This window comes from Panthera tigris, chromosome D3 (genome assembly GCF_018350195.1).
Source record: "Panthera tigris isolate Pti1 chromosome D3, P.tigris_Pti1_mat1.1, whole genome shotgun sequence".
Lineage (NCBI taxonomy): Eukaryota > Metazoa > Chordata > Mammalia > Carnivora > Felidae > Panthera > Panthera tigris.
In genome coordinates this window covers 31,792,292-31,807,113 of record NC_056671.1, presented here as the reverse complement: position 1 = coordinate 31,807,113, position 14,822 = coordinate 31,792,292, and the positions used below count along the sequence as shown (strand labels likewise).

Below are 14,822 nucleotides of genomic sequence, written 5' to 3'. Positions count from 1 at the left end.
TTCCCATGTCCCCTTCACCAAGTTTCCCCTAGTGGTTACATTTCTTATAATTATAGCATGGTGTCACCACCAGTGAATGTATGGGTAGAATTCAGTGTCATTTTATCACAGGTATGAATTCATGTAACAACCACCACCACAATGAAAGGTACAGAACTTCACCACCACCACCATGATCTGCCTGTTTCTTAATTTCTGTTTCATCTTGTTTGCATTTCACATGTTTGATCTCTGCATTCCTTACAATGTTTTCTGCAATGTCTCTTCCCTCTGTGTACTTTTCCAATTTCATCTTGTTTTCTGTGGTTTTGATATTTTTAAATTGTATGTGAAGGCATTTAATGAAAGCTATCAGTATAAAGACTTACATTTTTTCCTTCATAGTACCCTTGGTCAGACACAAAATGCTGGCTGGACCCACCCAATTTTTCTTGTGCTCCTAAAAAAATATACTTCTCTATTATGTGTAGGAAATATACTTAGGGAGATAACTAAAGTTTTTCATGAAGTTGGTATATGTTCAGATATTTTGAATGAGGGTATCATGTTTACCTTTCTAAAGTGATCATGGAATTGGTAAGCTTACGCCACATGGGTAAGCTAGCCAGTTACCTGCACCCTCACCTGTTAGCCTGGGACAAAACAACAGGCCTTAATGAGAAAAGGCCAATTTAGAAGTGGGTGAATGCTCTGAATTAACATTGCTGGGGAAAATGCAAGGAGAGTGATGGTGTGTTGCTGAGTTGCTCAGCATACGTGTTTTGCTGCCATCGCCACCAAAGTAAATACTGGTTGAGATCTCTCGATCAGTCTGTGACATGAAATTAATCCATGAATCATTTTGGGTGCGGTTTAGCCTACTAACAAGCTTATTGTCCAAGTTTTGGCCCACTCCTAACCCAATTTTAGGATTTAACAGTATGCGTTGTTGTATTATATTTTTACTGATATATAATTAACATGTAGTAAAATACACAGATCATAAAGATTTCGGTCAGTGGATTTCTGACACTTACGTACACTTATTTAAATACCCCCTGCCCGCCGGAGTGCCTGAGTGGCTTAGTCGGTTGAGCGTCCAACTCTTGATTTCTGCTCTGGCCATGATCCCAGCGTTGTGGGATCAAGCCCTGTGTCAGATTCCGCACTGAGCATGGTGCCTGCGTGGGATTCTCTCTCTCTCCCTCTGCCCCTCTCTCTTACTTGTGTGCTCGCTCTAATAAAAATTTAAAAAAAATAAATACCACCTTCTAAAAGAGATAGCACATTTACATCCCCACCCCCCGCCCCCGCCCCATTAACAATCCTTTACCTTTTTCAAGTCAATTCTCCTCCTCCTTCCCTGGCCCCACCCTAGCATTCACTTTCTGTTCCATATTACCATAGTTTAGTTTTGTCTGTTCTTGCATTTTATTTCAGTGGAATCATACATTTTTCTGTGTCTAGCTTCCTCCGCTTAACATGTTTTTGAGATTGATCCTGTGGTTGCCTGTACCAGTAGCTCCTTGTGCTCATGGCTGCATAGCACTCCATCACATAGTGACCGTGTATGTGACCGTGTACACTATGACCGTGCCGTGTATCTGTTCCCCTGTTGCACAACATGTGTTTTTGTTCCAGCCTTGTTCCTAGCTCTGTTTTAGGTTCCTACTACAGCCTTCTTCTCTCTTTTTTCCCTCCTCAACTTCAAATGCCTATATCAGTCTCAGTTGATTTTCCTGGGTTATCCTAACCTCTGCATACATAATTCTTTCTTTCTTCGAGTTTTATTTTCTGTTACCTTTGATTGTTGATTGTGTTCCATCTATTCTCCTTCCTTTTGAGAACCCTGGTTTCCCATTAGTGGACACTGTCTTCTCTGGTCATCTATGACTGTTTTCTTTTTCCTAATTTTCATTTTTTTATACATTCACTCTGTATGATGGTGTAGCTGCTCAAGTGTTTACACTCTGCATCGTTGATTTTCTCTAGTATCAATTATGCTTTTTGTTCCTACATAGACTAATTTTGTGTACATTTACTTTTATTGAAGTCATCCTTTTCTATTATGATAAAATGAGTGTGATTTTTTTTTGAGTGGGATATTGTTATTCTTTTTCTCTAGTTTCTGCCATCTTGTATTCCTCTAAGTGTTTTTTTTTTTTTAAACTCATGGTTTACTATTGGTCAAAATTTTCATCTGTCCAGTGGCAACATTTTTTTGGTGAGTGTACTTTTTCTGATAAGTTTTGCTGTTCATTAGCATTCCTGTTAGCTGATCTTCCACCTACTTTCCAGCAGGTTCATAGGACTGATTTAGACCTTCTAATTCCAGAACCACCTTTGTGTCTCCATATGGCTAGCTCCTTGGCAGTTTTGGGATTCCTTTGAAGTTTGACATCTCAACTGAAATTTCTCTCTTTATTTCCATGCATTCTTACAGTTCACTTGTCATTACTTGAAGTAATACACCCAAAGTACATTTGTTCCTTTCCTTTTTTCAATAAGTTTTTAAAAATTTATTTATTTATTTTGAGAGAGAGCACACATGAACAAGTGCGTGAGCAGAGGGGAGACACAGAGAGAGAGAGGGAATCCAAGAAGGCTCCACAATGTCAGCACAGAGCCCCATGCAGGGCTCGAGCTCACAAACCATGATATCATGACGTGAGCTGAAATAAAGAGTTGGACACTTATCTGACTGAGCCACCCAAGCATCCCTCTAATCTTTTTTTTTTTTTTAATGTAATGAACATCTTTCTGAGTCAAAGGATAGTACTCAACAGCATGATTTAAAATGGCTGCACAGTGTTTTATTGTGTGTTTGTGCCGTAATTTCTATAGCCTAATTTCTCCTATATGATTAGGATTTCTTGCTTTATTAAAGGATGACATACCCTTTTGACAAAGTCTTTATAAATAGCATTGATTTTTTTTCCTTAGGATTAATTCCTAGGTGTAGAATGTCTGAGTCAAAATCATATGCATTGCTTTTTTTTTGATATGCATTGCTTAATTGCTCAGCCAAAGGTTGTTTCACTTCATATTCCGCTCAGCGGTGGATACCATTTCTTTGCACTTATATATGTGATTCTTTTTTTCATCTGTACTCTTTGAGGGCAGGAATTTTTGAACACTCTGCTCCTTGCTTTATATCAGGTATTCAATAAATGTTTATCAAATAAATGACTAGCATTGTTCTGTGACTGTATATGAAGTTTGTTAATGAAAATGCCACAACCCTTTTTCTTACAATAGTTTACCAAGTACTTTATTCAATAGGGATATGATTTATAATTTTAGATAGTTAAGGTAAAAAAAAAAAAGAATCCATGATTGAGTTATTATATATGGCAGCTAGAGCAGAGACTATAGATTAACAAACTTGTAGGCAAGCAGAAATGGCTTTTTGTCAGTCTAGATAATGTTAAATAAGGGAATGGAAAACTCTAATCATGAGATATTCTCCCTTTTAGGTGTGCTTCAGAGTCTTCTGGTTCAGCAGCTCATCAGAAGCTTCCCTGTGAGAGTGAGTTGTCTCAGTTGGTGTGTCCACAAGCTAGTGTGAGTAGGCTGACTTATGTGTCTGAACAAGAGAGCACCCGTCCCACTCTAGCCTCAGATCATTGCCTTGAGAACTGCAAGGTGGGCAGCATTTCTGTTATTTCTTCATTAAAGCTTATGCTTTAAAGTATTACTGATGTAGGAGTCAGACTGAAATTTAGGCCTATGTAATTTCTGTTGCTGTTTTACCTTTAGGGTGTGTGTGTGTGTGTGTGTGTGTGTGTGTGTGTGTGTGTTTTGATCAAACAGCTACTCATGTTGAGTAGGCACTAGATGTACACAAGTATTTTAGTATCTGCCCTCTAAAAGCTTCTAGTCTGTTGGGGGACACTTACCAGGTATACTGTAATGAAGTACACTGTGATCCACCTAGGTATGCTGTGGGATTCAGAAGGAGGTAACTACAAATCTGACTGGACTTGGTGATGGTTCAACAAAGGTTTATGGGAGGGATAAATAATGTATTGAAACCATATTTTGCAGAATTACTTGGCAGGGAGGAAGCAGACGAATGAGGGAAGATATGGAGTTGTACAATAGAAGGCTGCAGTGAGTCCTTCATGGGGATGGGGAGAGGCCAAACCATGAAGAGTCTTGGATGTAAAATTTGGGAGTTTGAAGGCTCTTAAGCAGGACACCGACATGACCTGTATTAATTTTTTAAAAGCTCATTAGAACCAGGAGGAGTTGACACCAGACTGCTGTAGTCAGTCAGGCAAGAGACGCTGTGGGCTTGGATTAAGCTAGTGGCAGTGACGATAGGAGAGAAGCAGGTAGATCTGAGGGATTTATGTGGGAGAAACTAGATTTTATTATCTGTGTGTGTGTGTGTGTGTGTGTGTGTGTGTGTGTTGTGAATATGATAGTATTCAGTTTTTTAATGAGCTGAATGAATATAACTATTGCTTGCAATACAGTCCTCCTCCACTAACCCATTACTAAATATATCCACTAAAGTTACTATATATATGATGTCATGTTGGGCAAATCCTTGAAAGCTGTCATTTTGATGGTGCTGTTAAATGTTGGGTCTTTATGTACTTAGTATAATACAGGCTGAATTATGGAGTTAGATGGGCTCTCCTCTGCTACTTTCTGAGATAGACTGTAGCTTCCTCTTTCTTCATCTGTAAGGAGAGACAGTGATGTGAAAACAGGGCTTGGCACCAAGAAGTCACCACTGAATACATACTGGCTGTTATTTATTTTTATTGATTTGATTGGTTGATGATATCTGGCAAATAACCTGATCTTTGTTTATTAATGTCTCTATCTTTTGGTGTAAGAAAAATTTCCAAACCAAGTGCCAAGAATAGTCAGTGAGGGTTAAGTGCATCTTAACTTGTACGTAAATTCCAGTTGGTTGACCCTGCAGAGATGTAGATGTCACTCCTATGGTGATGCATTATCATGAAATGAATATATGAACATTAACTGCGGCTGTTACTTCTTATTTAAGAAAACAGAACCACATAATCTTAGACATCAGAAAAGAGTGCTCATAGAAATCAGCATGGAGGTGCCTCGGTGGTTCAGTCTGTTCAGAGTCTGACTCTTGATTTCAGCTCAGGGTGTGATCTTGCAGTTCATGGGATTGAGCCCTGTGTTGGGCTCTGCACTGACAGTGCTGAACTGAATATGCTTGGGGATTCTCTCTTCCTCTCTCTCTGCCCCTCCCCAGCTTGTGCATGCACACGCTCTCTCTGTCTTTCTCAATAAATAAAAAAGAGATTAGCATCTTCAAGCATAACAGCAGTATAGACAAACAATGGGGTGGGAGAGCCTGTGAGTTACATTGATTATTTCTGAACTCATGTCGATATCACTTGAAAGCTTGGTCACCCCCAACTCCTGTGTTATTAATTTACTTAGATTTTAATTGTACTTTTTATTGTAGTTCCAGGAAAACAATCCCTTAAATTTAACGAAAGTACTTGTCTCTGGTCCTTTATCTGTGTAAATTTGTCAGAGATGTAATTGGTATATATCTCTTTAGTCTCCTCATAATGATTTCTGTGAAACAACTGTACACTTTTCTAACTTTTAATCTTGCATTTCACAGCTGTAAAAAGTTGGCCTTTTTTTTTTCAGAGTTAATGTCATGTAGGTCTTTTTTATTTGAGATTATATCAGCATGGTTTGAATTTGTAACAGTTTGTGGATTATTTAACATTTTATTTGTCACACACAGAGTGATGTCACCAGTGAATTGAGTACCACAATTATTCAAGCCAGTCCAGTTCCATCAGAGGAACAGGCTGTGGAAAAACTGACAGAAAAAGGTTCATTTCAAAGTAGAAGTAAAGGAGCACTATCGTATATTATCCAAAAAGACTCCGATACAGGCAATGTGGCAGAAATGACTTCCCTGAGTAGCAAACCTGAAGATGCAAAACCTTACTTTAGGTTGAGTGAAGATCTTTCCTCCAAGAGTGGAGATCTATCGGAAGCCAGTGCAGTCGGGTTGACCTCTCACCCCACTGAATTGGACCAGATGGGCCTGGCTCTACTGAGCAAGACAGGTCTCGCCCGCCCAACCATGTCAGCGATGCCACACCTCCCTGTGTCACGTCAGGCTTCTGTGAACGAAAGTGAAAGAGTATCCTCAGAAGATCCGCTAACTGCCAGCAATGCAGTAAGTGGCCAGATTCCTCATCGGATGGCCCCTGGAAACGAGGGCGCCCCTATTCCCAGCACCATGGCTCGTGGCTCTGCTCCTGAGATGCAGAACGTGCCCACTGCACTTCCTACACTCTTGACTCAACATTCTTTTACCACGGCTCCCTTTGCCCAGCACTATTTAGGAACACTGTCTTCAGCTGGAAATGTTGTTTTGCCTCAGTGCCATGCTGGCAGCGCCACTGTCTGTGGATTTTCGGGAAGCTGTCCTTATTCTGCTGTTACAGGAGAGCATGTTCAGAACTCTGTGGCCATGGGAATTTGTCTAGGGCAAAATACCAGCTCTGGATTGATGGGTTCCTCTTCCCTTTATAACCCATATTCTAATGCCTTAAATCAGAATCTTCTAAGTACGGCAAAACCTTTTCCCGTGCAGTCCATTGGTACAAACTGTGGAATTGAACCATGGGATTCAGGAATGCTGTCAGGATTTGGTAAGATGTTTTTCCTCTGTTACTGCTAATTGTCGCTTGCTGTTATTGAAAAATTGTGTTTTCTCAAACGAGGCCACAAAACTAGTTTGTTTCAGGGAGATACTGGTTGGCCTGAATTTCTCTTAAGTTTTATTCTTTGTTCTCAATTGAAATCACAGACCATGATATATTTCTGTGCAAGGGTCTCCAACATGGCTTTAGAAAAGCATGAACACTTAATGCAGGTGAAACTCCTGATGTCTTTGTCTTCCTGTCTTTCTTGTGCTCTGCACTTGGATTTCTGTAATTGCTTCAACAAGGAACTGTCCAGTTCAGGATTGGCTCTCTGGAGGAGTGAGTCTCCTTCCACTTAAAAAAAATTTTTTTTAATGTTTATTTATTTTTGACAGAGAGGGAGACAGAGTGTGAGTGGGGAGGGGCAGAGAGAGAGGGAGACACAGAATCTGAAGAAGGCTTCAGGCTCTGAACTGTCAGCACAGAGCCCCACGTGGGGTTTGAACTCACAAACCACGAGATCATGACCTGAGCCAAAGTCAGACACCCAACTGACTGAGCTACCCAGGTGCCCCTCCTTCCACTTTTTAAAGTCTTTTGGGGGATAACAGTTGTGGTGAGAGACAGTATCCTTCCACTTTTGTCTGCAGTGGCTGAACTGCTCCTGGATTCTTTTGCTAGAGATGGTCACTCTAAGCAGAGTTGGGTGTTGTGCGTTCCCTGACATCATACACACGGCCACTGGAGTGCTGTCTTTTCTTCCCCCCTGTTCTTCTCAAGGAAATTCCAAAGTTACTACATAAGGATAGTGAAAAGATTTGGTCTTATTAAAACTGAGAAGATGTATAAATCTTGAAAGTTCGAGCCCTGTGTTGTTTCTTACTAGGTTAGGTAGTGGCTTATATTTGTGGCAGAAAAAAGGAAGAGATTACTAATAGGCAGTACATTGAAGAGTTGATTCGCTGTAAATTGTGGGTTTGATCAGTTGTACTTGTTCTTCCTGAGCTGGATACAGCAAGCAAAAATTGTTGGCCTGGGCTGAGGCTTATACAATGTCAAGGACTCCTAAAGACCCAGTGCACTTCATCCTGTAGCTCTTAGGTGTAAATAGGTAGTCTTACATAAAAAGTTCCATTTAACTAATTGTTCTTTTAATCAGATGTTTGATATCACTTGCATTTGACTACCCTCTATCTTTACCCAGGGAAAGTCAGAGTACCTGAGGAGTTGAAGTTTCCTCATGCTTGCTGTGTTGGCATTGCTTCCCAGACCCACCTTAGTGTACTTAACCCAACTGACCGCTGGCTACAGGTCAGCATTGGGGTTCTCACTGTTAGTGTTAATGGTGAAAAGGTAAGCTTTCTGTGTCTTTCTCCTGTCACTTAGCAATTGCATTTTGATTAATGTTAGATTTCTCCTTTCTCTAGTATTTCCTTTTATACTTGGGAGTCTGTCCTCCCCCACCTTGTATGCCTTCACAGAATCATTGAAATGGTATGTGAAAGAATAACATTGTGTCTTTTTCTTAGCACCTCCTTTTCTTGTAGTACTGCATTGAGAAGTGAAATGTGATTGTGGTTCTCTGTTTCTATCAGTTATTTATTTATCATTATATTTCATTGTTATTTATTCATAAAACCATGCGAATATGCTTTAAGTGCTATTTAAACCACCAAAAACTTGGATTTCTGCTATTTGTTGGTTTTGTTAAATGTGATTGAATATAAGTTACTATCATTTATCAAAAAACAAGTTATTCTTGGGACCTATATCTTCATTCAATAAGTGGAATCTTTTTGACTAATTTATCTGATCATTTTTTTTTTTTTTAGAAACATTTTTACTGTTTATTTATTTATTTACTTTTTTGAGAGAGACAGAGTGTGAGTGGGAGAGGGCAGAGAGAGGCAGACACAGAATCTGGAGCAGGCTCTAGGCTCTGAGCTGTCTGCCCAGAGCCCGACATGGGGCTCGAACCCGCGAACTGCGAGATCACGACCTGAGCCGAAGTCAGATGCTTAACCCACTGAGCCGCCCAGGCGCCCCTATCTGATCATGTTTTTACATGATCTTTTGAAATACCTGGAAATACAATTTTAACATTAACTCTTAACAGCAAGGGTCTCTCACATGATCAGTTAGAGGTGGTAAAGTACAATACTCTAAATCTCCTTTCATGATTACAATGATGTAGACATGATTGAGCAGGAAAGGTGGGAAATGTGGTCAGCAGCTCCTATTTTGGAATGCCCTGGTTTTGCGACTGACACTTGCAGATGAGCATTGGTGGATGAGTTTACTTTCTCTCTTACCTCCTGGTAAGATTTACCTGGCAAAATAAGATTGTGTCTAGGGGCGCCTGGGTGGCTCAGTCAGTTAAGTGTCTGACTTTGGCTCAGGTCATGATCTCATGATTCGTGGGTTTGAGCCCTGCGTTGGACTCTGTGCTGACAGCTCAGAGCCTGGAGCCTGCTTCTGATTCTGTGTTTCGCTCTCTCTCTGCCCCTCCCCTGCTCATGTGCGCTCTCTCTCTCTCTCTCTCTCTCTCAAAAATAAATACACATTGAAAAAAAAAAAAGATTGTCTCTAGTCTCCCTCTTCCCTTTTCCTAGCCTTTCCCCTCTGATCCTGAGGTTGGATGGAAAGCATGTGATAGCAGGAAAGTGTTAAGGGTGGGAGGTAAGCTTGGAGGCCCTTTTAGGGGCATGTAGGAAGTAGTGTTGCCTCTGGATGCGGGAATAGAAAAGAATGCCCTCATGTATAGTGAGGAGGGAGGGTTTGGAATGAGTCATAATCATGGACTGAGTAGCCTGATCAGGACCTTGGAAGTCAGTCTAATGTCCCTGATCACACAAAAACCAGTCCTGGGTGATGTGCAGGGCACCAGAGTGCTGCCTTTTCCAGGGGCTCTTTCATTGGAAATGAGGGTATAGATAAGCTGTGTTTGCTTTAAAACAGACTAGGGGACACACAGTCAACTTATCTTCATAAGTCTTCATAATTTTGACTAATTGTACTTTATCGATAATGGGTTATAAGGCTTAGATATTTTGAAAGGTAAATTTCTAGATTTGGTAGTTTGAGAAGAAAAGGATCTTAAACTAGTTGATTTCTGATTCTTGATTTTCAATGTGAAACCATTTCTTAACGAACTGTGTGGCACTTTTTTTTAAAGGTGGATCTTTCAGCATATCCTTGTTTAGTTTTCAAGAATAAAGTCATCATGAGACCTCATGCCACAGAAGAGATAAAAGTACTTTTCATACCATCTGATCCTGGGATTTTCAGATGTATATTCAGTGTTGCTTGTTGGCCATTTTCAGCAGATGCTGAGACCATAGCACAAGCAGAAGCCTTGGCAAGCAGAGTCGTTCTCACAGCTGTTGCTGAGATGCCTGTGATTGAGGTAACTACTTGTAAGCAAGTCTTTGTCATGCCTGGCATTTGAATGAAGCCTGTTTAACCCTTAAGAGGTAATATTTGGGAGAAATGAATATGTGGGTAAATATGCCACAAAGTTACTTTCAAGCTACCATTAGTTCTTAATTAGCTTCTTACTTTAGAATTTAAAATTATTTCTGTTGGGGCTCCTGGGTGACTCAGTTGGTTGGGTGTCCAACTTTGGTTCAGGTCATGATCACACAGTTCGTGAGTTCAAGCCCTGTGTTGGGCTCTCTGCTGTCAGCATCTGCTTCAGATCCTCTCTCTCCCTCTCTCTCTGCCCCTCCCCTGCTTTCTTTCCTCTCTCTCACTCTCTCTCTCTCTCTCAAAAATAAACATTAATGGAGCATCTGGGTGGCTCAGTCGGTGAAGCGTTTGACTCTTGGTTTCGGCTCAGGTTATGAGTTCATGGCTTCGTGGGTTGTAACCCTGCATCAGGCTCTGCACTGGCAGTGGGGACCCTGCTTGGGATTCTATCTTCCCGTCTCTCTGCCCCTCCCCATTTGTGCTGTCTCTGTCTCTCAATATAAATAAATAACTTAAAAAAAAGTAAACATTAAAAAAAATTACTGGGGCACCCGGGTGGCTCAGTCGATTAAGTGTCCAACTTCTGCTTAGATCATGATCTCACGGTTCACGAGTTTGAGTCCTGCGTCAGGCTCTGTGCTGACAGCTCAGAGCCTGGAGCCTGCTTCAGATTCTGTGTCTCCCTCTCTCTCTGTCCCTCCCCTGCTTACATTCTGTCTCTCTTTCCTAAAAATAAACATTTAAAAAAATAAAAAAAAATAATTTCTATTGTTTTACGGAAATTCAGCTCTACTTGCTGGATGTGGGTGTTAGTTTGGGATGTTCTGAAAAGTCACCAGACATATTGGGTTGTTTGTTTTAAAAGCGACTAAGAAATGTAATGAGATCAGTGATTTTCCCTGGTGGTATGTAAACGTTGGATGTTATATATTAACCTTTTAAATACCACTTTAAGAAAGAATACAGGAAGTGGTTACGTAGGGGACATCTTGAATATATGTGTATAGGGAAAATAACTGCCTTATGTTACATGAATGAGTGTTTCAGCTTGGAATAACTTTCAGTAACCACATCACATACGGATTTAAAAAGTGTTTCAATATCAGTTTGGATGCACATGAAGACTAAGCTTCATGGATGCTGGAAGACAGCTTAGACAGTGTCTCTAGTGATGAAGAAGCCACCAGTGTTGACGATCTTGCCAGTGTTTGAGTACAGTTGTTTTCTGCCTAGAATACTTCTCCCACACACCGCATACTCTCTCACTGTTGGTGGAATGGCAGTCCCCACCTATTCCCTCATCCCTGCATGCCCACCTCCCTTTGCCCACTTTACTTTTCTGCTTAGCATTTTTAGCATTGTCATACTAAATATTTACCTGTTTATTGTCTGATCCTCTTTGCTCCCACTAGAGTGTGAGCTCTGTGGGGGCCAGGACATGTGTCTCTTTTGTTCACTTCCAAAATAGTGCTTGGCATATAGTAAGGGCTCAAGTAATAGTTGTTTGAACTATCAATTCAAATAGAAAGTGGAAATAGCAATATTTCTAAATATATGTGGTTTCTGAAACATTGTATTACATTCGTGTCGACCAAAACCAATGACTATAGTCAGTTAGCTATTTCATCCATATCATTAAAGATTTATGTAGTAAGTCTGGCCAAGGAAGACTTTTTGATCTTGGAGAAATTGGATTGTTACGCATTTTAAAGTACATTTATAGTTTCCAAATGTTTTGGGAATGTTCCAGCAGCCTCTCCCCATTGCATGCCCCATGTTGGAGTCAGAATATGGGTTGGCGAGGGGAAGAAGGAAAGAGATTCTGTAGTTTAGCATGAGTTCAATCTATGTTAATGTTTCTTGTGTGCTTGAAAAGAATGACTCTAATTTCTCTTAGGTGCAGAATTCTTTTACATGTCCTTTAGCTCTACTTTGTTACTGTCTTCTGTATCGTTATTAACATTTCTGTGTGTTTAGTCTTTTTGTCTTTAAGAGAAGTTTTGTGGATTTGTCTGTTTCTCCTTATAATTCTATTGATTTTTGTCTTGGGTATTCTGAGCTCTGTTATGTGTGTTTAGACTCAAGATAATTTTATCTTCTAAGTGAAATTGTTCCTTTTTGAAGTTACAATTCTCTTGCATCTGCATTAGTTTGGAAGTTACACATTTCTGTTCCCTTCTTATTCAAATTGGTTACTGAAGTCTAAAATTAATCAGGAGCCCAAACAACACAAAAAGCTATAGTCATTTTAATGTTGATCTTTTCCTTCCGTCATATCTTTGACTACTATTTTAATCCCAAATGGTTTTAAAACCGTAACATTAAATGTTTTTTAACAGATTGCTCATGCTATTTTACTTTTTATTTTTATTTTTTTTGCTCACCATTATTTCTTGAATCTTTTGTTTTTACCTTTTTCATGGACTCTATTATCTGTATTTAAAGTGTACTTATTTTATAGTTAATTTCAGATTATTTCTAGTTCTTCAGGTGCTAATTTTTCTGCTAGCTTTGCTAGGTCTCCCTGATTACTTTCTTCATGAGGTTTCTAATTTTTTTTTAATGTTTATATTTATTTTTGAGACAGAGTGAGACAGATGAGTGGGGGAGGGCAGAGAGAGAGGGAGACACAGAATCTGAAGCAGGCTCCAGGCCCTGAGCTGTCAGCACAGAGCCCGATGGAGGGCTCAAACTCATGACTCGGGAGATCATGACCTGACCCAAAGTTGGACGCTCAACCGACTGAGCCACCCAGGCTCCCCAAGGTTTTTAATTTTTTAATTGACTTAAAAAATTCTTTCAATGTGAGCTCACATCATTAAGGCTGCTCTTCGCTGTAGTAATTCCATGTGTCCTGGTTTTTGAGTGTCCATAGAGAGCACTTTGTACAACTGCTTGGGGCATGAAGGGTTGTACTGATTTTCAGCTTGGAGCTTTCATATCTAGTGTGGCATAGGCCTAGAGTTTTACTTTCTTGCAAATGGTCTTCTGACACCCACCCATTGCTGGACAAGCTTCCCTGTTACCTCCTCAGACATATAAACAGGTTTTCTAGTTTCCTTTTCATAAAAGGCACTTCTTTCAATTTCTGCACTTGATGCAGGGAGCTCAGATTCCATTCTAGCCTTGCCCTGCCCACAGCAAGCTCAGGGTCATACTTTCTGTGGTTAGGAGGGTGGTGAAGCTCAACCACCTTGGAAGTGGCTCGATCCCAGACCTTCATGGGCTACCATGGAAGTCAGTTCCCATTTGCCAGTCTGTTTTTGATTTCCCATTATATTTGGCCAGGCTGAAGAAATTTATGTGTGTGTTAAATATTATCCAGCATTTCTACATGTGTGTGTGTGAGAGGTCTGTGTTAAGTTGTTCTTAGGCACACATTTTAAACTTTTGATATGCCTATTTTGGTATCATTTTAAACATTTTTAGTTTTGCCCGAAATTGGACTAAATCTGAAAATTCCAACATATATTTTGAAGGGAATTGAGAAGTTAAAATTATAATAATAGAGTTCATAGTAACTCATTGAAGGGAGGCTTGTATCTTTTATAAAATTGTCAGTTTGTCTTAAGATCTAACAGTCTTTTCAAAGTAGCAACAGCAAACATATTACTTTATTCTGTAGTACATTTGCATACATAGACTACCTCAGAAAATGAATTTAACATTTATTTTTGTAGAAAATAGCAATTGTAAAATGGCCTGGGGATATTTAGGTAGGTTTACATTTAATGCTGACTATTTGTAACTGGAAAAAGCAGTGATATGAATGTAAGCTGTGATATTAATATATGACTTTTTATAAATTAGTCTTTTCTTTCATAATTAGGTAGAAACAGAAAAAAAAGATGTTCTTGATTTTGGTGACTTGACTTATGGAGGCTGGAAAGCTTTGCCATTAAAATTGATAAACAAGACTCATGCCACTGTGCCAATCAGACTTGTTATTAATGCTGTAAGTATTAATGTACAGTAAGAAACTTTACAGAACACATTGATTTGGAATTCTAGGTACCGCTAATATCATTCTTGGTTCATTTTTCTTATGGAAGTAAATTTTTTGGTAACGATTCGGTCAACAAATTTAACATCACATGAACATTGCACTGTTGGCTTTACTGAGACTGATTCTTCTATTTCTGAACAGAATGCCATAGCCTGGCGCTGCTTCACATTTTCCAAGGCACCCATCCATGCTTCTTTGAAAGCAGCTCCGTATGCTGACATGATTGCTCAGCTGGCAGCTCCTTCTGTGGTCAACCACATGATGCCTGCCAGTTATGACGGACAGGTAAGCTGGGTGGATTGAAGGAACTGGCTTCAAATTAAAGAGGGAGTTAAGTTTCCAAACCAATTATCTTTCATTAAGATTTACATCTTAATGCTAAATTAAATTTTATTTTATTTTACAGGATCCAGAATTTCTGATAATTTGGGTTCTTTTCCATAGTCCAAAGAAACGGATCACTTCTTCAGGTATTCATGTTTATGTTTTTGGGGGAATTGCTCTTCTCTGTAGCAAAATAAACTACAAAGTTGAGGCATGTTTCTTCTATCAGTGAATGTGAATACTTTGAGGAATTTGTGAAATATGTTATGTTGTTTTAAAAATGGGGCAGAGAGTGTGCTGTTTTGGCTCAAATCCATGTAATTGTGGTTAACCCCAGCAAGTACCACTGAAAACCTTTTGGGATCTTTTTTGTA

The 14,822-nt window shown here is 39.6% G+C and overlaps 1 protein-coding gene across 6 annotated transcripts in view; it reads left to right on the top strand.

Annotated features, from left to right (window-relative positions):
• CEP192 (centrosomal protein 192) overlaps positions 1-14,822 on the top strand; it is a 130,823-nt gene that overhangs the window by 71,362 nt on the left and 44,639 nt on the right. For all 6 annotated transcript variants that reach the window (XM_042961352.1, XM_007085886.3, XM_042961350.1 and 3 more), the window contains 7 exons: positions 3,456-3,624; positions 5,735-6,656; positions 7,855-8,003; positions 9,826-10,056; positions 13,948-14,073; positions 14,266-14,409; positions 14,531-14,594. In XM_042961352.1, the coding sequence (XP_042817286.1) occupies positions 3,456-3,624; positions 5,735-6,656; positions 7,855-8,003; positions 9,826-10,056; positions 13,948-14,073; positions 14,266-14,409; positions 14,531-14,594 (1,805 nt within the window). The remainder of the gene's footprint in view (positions 1-3,455; positions 3,625-5,734; positions 6,657-7,854; positions 8,004-9,825; positions 10,057-13,947; positions 14,074-14,265; positions 14,410-14,530; positions 14,595-14,822) is intronic.